This window comes from Nannospalax galili, unplaced genomic scaffold (genome assembly GCF_000622305.1).
Source record: "Nannospalax galili isolate Female #2095 unplaced genomic scaffold, S.galili_v1.0 scaffold161, whole genome shotgun sequence".
Lineage (NCBI taxonomy): Eukaryota > Metazoa > Chordata > Mammalia > Rodentia > Spalacidae > Nannospalax > Nannospalax galili.
The window spans coordinates 1,238,912-1,250,410 of record NW_008348586.1 but is presented as its reverse complement, the minus strand read 5'-3'; the positions used below and the strand labels follow the sequence as shown (position 1 = coordinate 1,250,410).

Here is an 11,499-nt window from a genome sequence, read left to right as displayed (position 1 = left end):
TGGCGATCTCACCAGCCAATGGAATTCCAGGACTGCTCAGGCCAGCCCTATTCCCGCAGCCGCACCGCGCGTGGGTGGGGTCCTTGGCTGGTGCAGTATCTCACGCCCGCGGGCGGGCAAGGCGAGCGGCGGTGGCACACACGATCAGGTGAGGGGGCCCAGACCAAGAGATAGGGGCTGGGAGGGTTCTCTGGGGTTAGGGTCTGCCTTCTGGGTCCCAGAGATGCTCTGGGGGGCGTGGCCCCTGGTGTTGCATAGGTGATTGTGGGGGCCTCGCCACTCAGCCTTGGGATAGAGTCACGGAGCGGCTTTAGACTGAGAGCTGCAGCCTAGGGCCTGGCCATCTAGGGGTAGCTGTGGGGGCAGGCTCGGCTGCAGCTGTCCCAGGTCCTGAAGCCCTTGCTCTGGAGGCTAGCCCCCACCCACAAATACATATGAAAATTGCTGCAATTTCCCTATGCTGCCCCCCCCCACTTTTCTCGCACTTCTTAAAGTTCTAGAGCCCGCAATAATCCCATCTTCACTCTCTGAACCTTAGTTGAGGTCTAGGAACTGGGCAGATGACTTAGCTGAGTCCAACAATGAGGGTGAAGGAGAGATCCCCACTGGCCTTTTAGAAACAGCTCTCAGTCTCAGATGGTGACTGACTTGGCCAGATCTCTGGGCTAAGGTGGGAGAAGTGCAAAGCCCAAGATATGGGAGAACAGGAAAGGGTGCTCAAGTCAGGGGAAAGAATAGAAGTTCTGGGAGCAATCCGGCAGTCCTCACACCTATGCCCCAATCCCTGCTCTCACTACCCAGGTTTGGAACCCACACTTCTAAGAAGCATTGCAAGTGAAGGGCTCCATTTGCCTCACTGAGACTCCAGCCCTACACAGAAAGTTCATGGAGCCTAGAACACCAATAGCCAAACTTTGGAGGACTAGCCAACTCCATCTGAACCTGTAGGGCACTACCCCAGCCTGCTCACCATGGCACATAGTTTCACAGTGGGCTTGGACCCTTTGGGTCTATCAGAACTCAGCTCTGGCTCTCTGAGCTCCCTCTCCTCCCGAGGCCACCTGGGCAGCGACTCAGGCTCCACTGCAACACGATACCTGCTGAGGAAGCAGCAGCGCCTGCTGAATGGGCCCCCCCGAGGAATCCGAGCCTCGTCACCCATGGGCCGAGTCATCCTCATCAACTCCCCCATCGAAGGTGGGTGTGGGGTTCAGGACTGACTTGGATGGGGAAGGCTGAGAACAGCAGGAACCAAGTTGAAGAAGACAAAGCTAGTAGAGTTAAGGAAATTCAAGAGATGGGAGTCTTAGGAAAGGGAATATTCTTCCATCTGCCTTTGCCTCTCATTCGGCCAAATTTTAGGGCTCCAGAACTGTAGATCAAAGTTGGGAGACAGAGCCATGGTTGCAAGGAAAAGCACTTCTGTAGCCCCTGAATGCATAAAGTAGGGTGCTGAGCAGGCCCCTTTCTCTCATGAACTCTTTCTCCAGATCCATTTTTATGTGCCTATGGGAGCAGAACAGGATGGAAGACATCTTCCACCAAACAATCATTTATGTGACCAGCACTGTGCAGGGCTGTGGGAAGTCAATGCCCAGGTTTCAGAGACAGTGGGGGGGGGGGAACCTGAAGATAGAGCAGCACATGTTCTAAAGAGGAGAAGTAGGAACTAGAGGACTGAGATCCAGGGAGGGAGCACTAGAGCTGGGCTTTTAGAAGAGGACAACCTAAGCTTATGTGTCTGCCTATGTTGATGCACAACAATTCTGTGTCTACCTTGGTTAGGTCCTGAAGGAGACCTAGAGAGATGAAGCTCAGTTTTCACCTTCCAGAAATGTACAGTGTAGCTGAACTTAGAGATAAAGCAATGAGAACAGCTGGTGGTGGGGTACAACTACCCCCTACAAAGGTTGGAAATGAAAAACATGGAACACAGTGGGGCAGTGCTAAGGAGTCAGTCTGACTGCAGTGACAGATGTGAGGCAACAAGGAGCTGGTGAGCAAGACAGGCCCTTGAATGCCAGGAGGGGAGTGGGGACCTGTGGGCCTGTGCTCTCTGTGGGAAGGACCAGATAAATATCTCCAACTCCTCTCCTCTTTCCTAGCCAGCAGAGTTCCCCTGGCTGGATCCCAGAATAGACTTTCCAGGCCCTGATCCTTCCCTCTAATGCAACTGGCCATCTCTGTCCCCCTCCAGAGTCAGATGAGGTAAGGGTGGAGTGTGCTGCCCAGGAAGTGGCCTGGCACACTAATGCACCACTGTGGGCCTCACCTCCAGGTGAGCAACAAGTCATTGCTGAGGTCACCACTCTAATCCTCACCAAGGAGCAGAAATCCCTAGGGAAGCTAGAAGCCATGGGGCATGGCCCCTTGCTGGGCCCACTCTTTTAAAAGAACCATATGGGCTAGCGAGATGGCACCACAGGTAAAGGTGCCCACTGCCAAGTCTGATGACCTGAGTTCGATCCCCTAGAGCTGCATGGTGGAAGGAAAGAAATGACTCCAGAGATTTGTCCTTTGATTTCCACATGTATACACACACACACACACACACATACACACACACACACACACACGTGCAGAGAGACAGAGACAGAGAGACACAGAGACAGAGAACAGAGAGAGAGAGAATCAATGCCATGAAGACTAGAGACAGTATTTAACTTGTGGAGTGGTTTGGCTGTTTTGTTTCTTTGGGGTATTTTTTGTTTGTTTTTGTTTTTGTTTTACTTTTTTATTTCTTTTCAAGACAAACTCTCATTATGCAGCATTAGCTGGCCTAGAATTTGCTATATAGATCAGGCTGGCCTCAAATCCATGACAATCCTTCCCCAGCTTCCAGAGTAATGAGATTTCAGGAATGTGGGCATATACCTAGTCTGTTTTGGGTTTTGTTTAATTTTTAAAACAAAGTTTTACAATGGCTGTCCTTGAATTCTCTGTCTCCCGCTTCAGCCCTCCAAGAACTGAGTTTTTTAGCCTGGGCTACCATATCTAGCTCTTAAATTTAAAACCAACCAACAAAACCCCCAAAGAAACAAAAAATATAACCAGACATGGTGATACTCACCTACAATCCCAAGAGGTGGGATGGTCTCTTTAAAGTCAGCTGGGACTACAGAGTAAACTGTCTCAAAATAACAAGAGATGGGGATGTAGCTTAGTGCAGAATGCTCACCTAACACACAATGCCTCAAGCTCCTCACCCCCAGGGCTATGAGTCTGTGGGGAAGCCCTTCAGGAATTCTCATTTTAACAAGTTCTCCCATGATGCTATCTCTGCCACTCTGGTGCCATGTCCTGGTCCAAGCTTATCTGAGAAAGTGGTATCTAGGCTGGGAAGGAATGAGGAAAGGAGCTAGCCTCACAAAGGCCAGAGCAAGAATATTTCAGGAAGGGAACAGTTCCTGTATGAGGTACAGGAATTGTCAGTGTGGCTGAAGCCCAGTGACAGGGGAGAGAGGCCAGAGGTGATAGAGGAAGGTATAAAGGGCCTTATAGGGCCAGGTGCAAGAGGTGGACAGTTTGGAGTTCCTCTAAAACAGACAGAGGAATATCTCATACAATACAGTCACTGACTCTGATATTGTGTAGAAAATGGAGGTTACACCAACCAAAGCAAGCAGATGGTCAGGGGGCTGCAGGGAGGGTCAGTGTCCTAGGCCAGGGCAGGGCAGGAAAGGTTTTGTCCTCAGAGAACCCACTCCTGAGTTCAAAGCTCAGATGTGACATTCCCAATGGCTCAGGGCTCTACGGGTCCCCAGGGAGAGGCTGAGGAGAACGAAGACTGGGGACAGGGAGCTAAAGGTACTTTGGCTGATGCTGATGGGGCCTGAAGTCCAATCTATGTGATGACCATCAGCTGGGAAGTCCCAGGGACCCTGTCTCTGTCCTGCAGTACCCCTATCTAGACTGCCCTTTGGGATTTCAGCCTCCTCTGCCTTGGCCACACACAGTAGCCTGATTCTGTTAGATCAAACTGAAGTGCGCAGCGTGTGTGTGTGTGTGTGTGTGTGTGTGTGTGTGTGTGTGTGTGTGATTTCTTCCTCTCAAACACAATAAACCTTGCCTGAGAAGAAATCTCCTCTTTTCACCTGGGGACCAGCTTACCCCGCATCTTACCAGTTTTCACCCAGTAGGTCTCTGAGCCTGTCAACATGTCCTCCTCTGGGTCTCCTTTCTCTTTGCTGTTCAGATCTCTCCCATCTCAGTTCTCTAAGGAGCCACCTCCTCTGCCTTTCTCTAGCTGCTCTGGTCACACACCGAAACATGCTAGTTTGGAGGTTCTGTCTCCAAGTAGTCACATAGTTCCTAAAGCCCTAACCCCTAGAATCAATGAGATGGGTAAGGCCTCAGCAGTCCTTCCATAATGGCCCTGTCAGGGTTTGCATGCCTCTAAAGATGGAAAACTCTATCTCTCCCAACACAAAAGAAAATCTGTCTCTATCTAATTCCCCTGTGCAAGCTTGGTTCTGCCCCCAAATTACACAGAAAGAGTATCTAATGCATCCCCCCTGTTAGCATGACAGCTATTTGAAGTTAGAGTTCATTCTGTCGCAAGCTGAGAGCCCAGGCTTCCCTCAATGTGCCCCACAGAATGGAATATTGAACTTTCCCTCTGCTTACCTCACTCAGAGTCAGAGAGGGGGTGTGTCAAAAGTTGGACATAGGAACTCAGTAAGCAACACAGAGAGAGAAGTAGAATTGTCTTTTTAATGTTTTTATGTGTATGAGTGCTTTGCCTGCATGTATGTAAGTGCACCTGTGTTGTGCAAGGGGACTTGTTATTTCATACCACACCCATTTAGGGCCTAGCTGCTTGTGTGGCTATGCACAGAAACCTAGCCTTTGCCAGTCCCAAGTTGGGGATCCCAGGACAATCAGTGGCTAGAATAAACATGGAAATCCTACCTGTGTGGACATCCCCACAGCCAACAGTGATGAAAGTGACATCATCCACGCAGTCCGAGTAGAGAAAAGCCCCTCAGGGAGGCTGGGATTCAGCGTTCGGGGAGGCTCTGAGCACGGCCTGGGCATCTTCGTCAGCAAAGTGGAGGAGGGGAGTAATGCAGGTGAGCAGGGGCCCCTGAGGGTGAGCCTGACTTAGATGTGTCCTCCACTTCAGTGGGTAGCAGGGACTGGGTGGTCAAGGATAGAAATTACCTCTGCTCTGAAAAGCTGGATCTGATGGGTGGTAGGTCCCACTCTTGGGTCAAGTGAATCAGGAGACAAAGCCTAGAGTCAAAGGGACACGGGGAGCCCACTCTGAGGACCCACCCTCTGTGAAAGAAGCACAGTTTCACCTCAGGGAGTCCCCTCTCCACTCCTGTGCAGAGCGGGCTGGCCTGTGTGTGGGGGACAAGATCACAGAGGTGAATGGGCTGAGCCTGGAGAGCACCACGATGGGCAGCGCTGTGAAGGTGCTAACCAGCAGCTGCCGCCTGCACATGATGGTGCGGCGCATGGGTCGTGTGCCAGGCATCAAGTTCTCCAAGGAGAAGACCACATGGTGAGCAGAATCTAGCCTTGCCAAGATCCAGCATTTTCCCTGCCCTCCCCAAGCAGCTCTGTTCTCCTTCCCCAGAGCCATGGCTCCAGGCTTGGTGCAACCTGGACACAGAGTAGCACCTCCCTGTGGGGCCTCCTTGTAAGACCAGAAATGGGGCCCTGGGACTGGGGGTGGGGGACAGAGTAGTAGTAGAGCACATATTTAACATGTTCCAGGCTCTGAGTTCATCCTCAGCACCGAAAACAAAATAGAAAAAAGAAATGGGGCTCTGATGTTGCAGCTGCTCAGTAGAGAGAGGTGATGCAGGCTGGTCCACAGATTTGATAAAACCTACATTCCACTGATGGTCCTGAGCCTAGGGAAGCCCCCAAATACAGCCATCCCTTTTCCAAGCAGTTTCTAGGGCTTCTGGACTTGGGATTCTTGGGGGACTTAGACCAAAGGCTCTTTGTGCAGGGTGGACGTGATAAACCGGAGGCTAGTAGTGGAGAAGTGCAGTTCAACACCTTCGGACAGCAGCTCAGAGGATGGTGTGCGGCGCATTGTCCATCTGTATACGACCTCTGATGACTTCTGCCTAGGCTTCAACATCCGTGGGGGCAAGGAATTTGGTCTGGGTATCTATGTGTCCAAGTGAGTGCCAGAGTAAAAAGGAATAACTGGGGGTTGGGCTGGAAGTGGGACTCAGTGATGGGACAACATGAGAGGCTTGGCCAACTACATGTCCAAATGAGAACCCCTGTCAGGATAGAGTCTGGGGAGGGAGCGTTGTCACCAAGGCAGACCAAGGAGAGTGACTGGGCATTCTCATAGCCAAGTGAAGGATGTCTAGGATAGGGTGAGGGAGGCAGGCCAGGGTCCTATCAACTGACACCTGTTTGTTCCCAGAGTAGACCATGGTGGGCTGGCCGAGGAGAATGGCATCAAAGTGGGGGACCAGGTCTTGGCGGCCAATGGTGTCAGGTTCGACGACATCAGCCACAGCCAGGCCGTGGAGGTGCTGAAGGGCCAAACGCACATCATGTTGACCATCAAGGTGGGCCAGGTTACTAGAGCCAGAGAGAGGCCAGACTAGAGGAGGGGCTTCCAAGAACACCCTAGCTCTTAATTAGGCCACTTGCTGTGCTTCTGATGCCATTCCCACAGCCTCATGGAAGGGAGAGCTGAATTGTTCTCGCTCCCATTTGGCAAAAGAAGGAACTGAGGCTCAAAAGGACACAGTAACCCCTAAACCAGTCAGTTATTCATCTGGTCAGTAGCCTGGCCTGACTCTGGTCCTGCTTCTCACATTTCTAGCACAGTACCTCTTCTGAGGATAAATGTCATAGCTGGAAGTATGGGGTAGGAGCTATAGCTGGACTGAGGGGATCCCTGGGGCATAGGGCAAAGAGGGCTGGTCTGTGGCCAGAGACTGGATTTCCTGAGAGATGGTGGGTTTCATTGCTCATGTGGCTCTAAGGATCAGGCCCTTCTCACACTGTGCCTACAGGAGTGATGCCTCACTGTCCCCTAGGGCCCACCAGACCCCCTGTTCTATCCTTCTCCTTCCCTGGCTATCACTCATCTCACTATTCAGTGCTTCATAGGCTATGCCCCCTCCCACCATTGCCACCTCTAGTTCCCACCTCCCTCTTCCATATTCACCTTTTCTAATTATCCCAGACATCCCTCCTAACTCCAACTCTTCCACTTCATATGTCAACAGATGTGTGTGTTGTTGTTGTTTTGGTTTTCGGAGAGTTGTCCTGGAACTCCTTATATAGCCCAGGTTAACCTCAAACTCAAGATCCTCCTGGTTAGATTCCCAGGTTTACAAGTGTGAACCACTCTGCCTAGCTGTTCAATAGTATTTTTTTTTTCTCCTATAAGGCTGCACAGGGATCAGGCAGACAAACAAGGCCTCTTGCTCCTGGAGGGAGAGAGACAAACCAGATACTTGTAGGTTGTGACAAATGCTGTCAGAAAATTAGCAGAAAGGATGGAGCAATTGAGGAAAGGCTTTGTAAGGGCAAGAAGAGAGTTGTCACAGGCTTCTCTGAGGCAGTGACATTTAAAGAACTACCAAGCTAGCAACTTGATGAGCTGAGGGAAAAGAAAATAGACAGAAGGAAAAACAAGTGCAAGGCCTGTGCTACAAGGAAATTGACATGTTTAGATATAAAACAGTCCTGGGGGATCCGGTTCCCTCTTCTGGCCTTTTCTGGCATTGTGGGCATGGGTGCACTTACATGCAGGCACAATACCCTTATACATGAAACGAAAATAAATTTTAAAAATTTAATGAAAATAAATAAGGCCAGGCGTGGTGACACACGCCTTTAATCCCAGCACTTGGGAGGCAGAGGCAGGTAGATCTTTGTGAGTCTGAGGCCAACCTAGTCTACACAGTGAGTTCCAGGACAGCTGGGGTTACAGGGAGACCCTGCCTCAAAAAGACAAAAAATAAAGAAAGAAAAAATAAATAAAGCAGTCCCTGTGGCTAAGCGGGCTACAAAGAAAGGGAGCTGAAAAGCTTACTCTTTCCAATTCATCTCACCTTCCCTTCTCACCTGCTCCTCCCTATTCCTGCCTTGTCTTTTCCAGGAGACAGGCCGGTACCCTGCCTACAAAGAGATGGTTTCTGAGTACTGCTGGTTGGATAGATGTAAGTCCCCAGAGGTGAAAGCTGAGGCTAGGGGGTTGGCTGGGACTGAAGAAGAAAAGGACAGGGACCAAGATGACCTCAGAGCTGCTTGTAGCTCCCTTTGAGGGCTTCCAGGTTCAATTCCAGACTCTTCTATGCTGGAGTCTCAGGGGGTGAGTGGATAAATGATTTGGTGAGGGCTCTCCAATGTCAATGGCAGGAGCAGCTGGCAGCTCCGACGTCTGCTGCTCTATGGTTCCTTCCTTTATTCCCAAGTCTGCCAGCCTGGCAGGGCCTCAAGGCAAACCAGGCAAACCCCTGAGCCACCCTGTCTCCTCTCCCTGCAGTGAGCAATGGGGTACTGCAGCAGCTGTCACCCGCCTCCGAGAGCGGCTCCAGCATCTCCTCTTATGCCTCCAGTGCTCCCTGCAGCTCAGGCTCGCTGCCCTCCGACCGCATGGACGTCTGCCTGGGGCCAGAGGAGCCCAGTGGCCATGGCCCAGGTTGGGGGCGGGCAGACACAGCCATGCAGACTGAGCCTGATATGGGAGGACACGTGGAGACTTGGTGTAGCATTCGGCCCACAGTCATCCTCAGGGACACAGCCATCCGCTCTGATGGCCCCTCTTCCACCCGCCGCCTTGACTCTGCGCTCTCAGAGTCCCCCAAGACTGCTTTGCTGCTGGCCCTCAGCAGACCCAGGCCTCCCATCACACGTTCCCAGAGCCACCTGACCCTGTGGGGTACGTGAGGGATGGATAGCTGCCACTTTCTCCATAGTCTCTGGTCCAAAGCCTGCCTCACAGACCAAGGAGCAGCCTCAGATCTCCCTTTGTCCCTGGGCCTAATCTAACCCCAACCCCAACCCCAGAATATTCTCAGATCTCACTCTGGGCTTCATTTTGAACCAGGCCTGCATCCCAAACCTACCCTCAGTGCCAGCCCCAATTCTGATCAGCTCTGGGCCCCAAAACAGCCCTAACTGGAGTTAGGGATTGGAATCCCTCCAGCTTGGAATGCCCAGGCCTGTTTATAAAACACACACACACACACACACACACACACACACACACACACCAGATTCCCTACACAGCTGCAGGTGTTGTGAGGGAGGGGTAGAAAGATGGAGGAGGACCCCCTACCTCACCCACTCCCAACCCTGCACAGCTGCAGATCCTGTCTGCCTCCTCTCCCTTTTCTCTGCCCTTTCCTACACCCCTGCCCCCTCCTTCCCTTCTGCCCACCCTCCAGCACCCCCCCGGGGGCTCCCTCGTGTCTGCAGAGGAGAAGAAGCAGCGGAGGAAGGAGAAGTCAGGGCCCCCTGGGGAGAAGGGGGCCCTGCAGCGCTCCAAGACGCTGATGAACCTCTTCTTCAAGGGAGGGCGGCAGTGGTGGCCAGCAGGAGACGGGCATAGAGAGGCCTGGACGTTGGACAGCAGAAGCCCCACCAAAGCCCGCCCTCACCTGGACCTGGAGAAAGGTGGGCGCAGTTCCAGGTTGAAATTCCACCTCACTTCACCACTCACTCTCACAAGTAAAACAGAAGGAATAAGGCCTATTTTAGGCATAGAGAAAATGAGTGAGTTAACAAATATAAGCCAGTACCTTGTCTAACTCTTAGAAAGTGCTCAGAAAATGAGGTGGCCACTGTCATCTTTCATCTTCCATTTTGCAGAAAGGTAAGGTGATAGATTCCCAGCACAGCAATAAGTGAAAAAGCTCAACTTGGAGTCCTGTGCACTGTGTGCTTGTGGCATCAGAAGGGCCCCTGATTTCACATCTTCCAGCCAGAGCTCTATAGGCCCAACCTAGTTTTAGACCTATCCTTGAAGAAAGTCACTTCTAATCAGGGCCCAGATAGGACTCAGGAGGGGATTTCTCTCCGCCCCCACCCCGACCTACTGCTGGGGATTGAACCTAGGTTATGAAGTATGTTAGGTAAGCAGCCCCAGCCCTAGGTAGGGATTTCTGAAAGACTCTCACAAGAAGTCTCTCCACCCTCCTGAGGCTCAGAGACAAGGCTTAGCAGACGTGTATTCCTTCAGGCTTTTGGTTCTAGCTTCCTATAGGTTGGTTTTGCTGCCACACAGGCTTTGCCAGCTTGGAAGCGAGATGGCCACTATCACTTAGTAATCCCAGGGAGGAAGTTACTTCTTCCCTGTCATGTCTTTTTTTTTTTTTTTTTTTTTTTTTTTTTTAAGCAGGGTCTCACTGTGTAGCCCTAGTGGGCCTCAAATTCACTATGTAAAACTAGGCTGGCCTCAAACTTACAGAGATCTGCCTGGGATTAAGGGTGCTGCATCACCACCAGCCTAGAGGGAACTTCTTAAACAGTTCCAAATGAAGGAGCAGAGCTATCAGAGCCTCCTGGGGTCTCCTGTCATGCTGAGCAAACCACCGAGCTATGAGAAAAAGACAAGGCAGGGACTCACAGACCTGGCAGACAGGTGTTTTGCTTTCACTGCCCACACTGGACTGTGTGTTGAGTCAAAATGCATGGGCTAAGAATGGAGGGGCAGGTCCCCAGGGGACAGTTAGGGTGCTGCTTCCAGAAGTAGGAGTGACATTGGGCAGGTGGAAGCATCCAGAGGATGGGTTGCTGGATGCTTTTCTACTCTGGGGTCGGATGTCCTGCATTCCATGAAAGAGACATCTCTCTACATCAGGGCTGGCCAGCCCCTTTCCTCACCTGTCTCTCTCCCTACAGCTCCCAGGGTGCTGCTCTCTCCTGCTTCTCAGTCCATTTCTCTGGCCAGTTCTCCCTCTCCTTCCAAGGGTTCACTTTCACTCTCTGTCCCTTGAAGGTAGGTATACCTAAACTCTGTCCTTAGGGTTCTTTCCTCCATTCATTAGTTTCCAAATAAATCTTCATAAGCAGCATTCATACTGCTTCCACTTTTTTTTTTTTTTTTTTTTGGTCCTTTTGAGACAGGGTCTTCCTGTAGCCCCAGCTGTCCTGGAACTCATTATATAGACCAGGCTGGCCTTGAACTCACAAAGATCCGCCTGCCTCTGCCTCCCAAGTGCTGGGATTAAAGGCATGCACCACCAGGCCCAGCCCTGCCTCTACGTTTGATCCACAACCTTCGCTGGCTCCCCATTGTCTATCTGGGCATGACCCTGAAGGTCCTCAAGGACCAGGCCTCAGGTCCTTACCCTGCTTACTTTCAACTAGAATTCTCTACTCCTGTTCAGCTGAGCCTCTTTCTTCTTCACAGCAGGGTGCGTGGGGCCTGTGCAGAAGTTTGTCACTTGGAGACTGAGACGCGGTAAATCCAGCATGCCAAGGTCTGGTCCACGGTAGAGCAGCAGATGGGGTGCATGTTGGGGCCCATGTAGTGGCTTTAGACTAAACTTGTTTGGGGCC

General features: G+C 51.5%; 1 protein-coding gene across 1 annotated transcript in view; it reads left to right on the top strand.

Annotated features, from left to right (window-relative positions):
• Positions 1-44: 44 nt before the first annotated feature.
• The window catches only part of Pdzd7 (PDZ domain containing 7), an 18,978-nt gene continuing 7,523 nt past the window's right edge, over positions 45-11,499 (top strand). The window contains exons 1-10 of the mRNA XM_008845572.2: positions 45-148; positions 802-1,197; positions 4,932-5,072; positions 5,335-5,509; positions 5,966-6,142; positions 6,398-6,545; positions 8,093-8,153; positions 8,480-8,875; positions 9,415-9,612; positions 11,351-11,401. Coding sequence (XP_008843794.1) covers positions 972-1,197; positions 4,932-5,072; positions 5,335-5,509; positions 5,966-6,142; positions 6,398-6,545; positions 8,093-8,153; positions 8,480-8,875; positions 9,415-9,612; positions 11,351-11,401 — 1,573 coding nt within the window. The 5' untranslated portion in view covers positions 45-148; positions 802-971. The remainder of the gene's footprint in view (positions 149-801; positions 1,198-4,931; positions 5,073-5,334; positions 5,510-5,965; positions 6,143-6,397; positions 6,546-8,092; positions 8,154-8,479; positions 8,876-9,414; positions 9,613-11,350; positions 11,402-11,499) is intronic.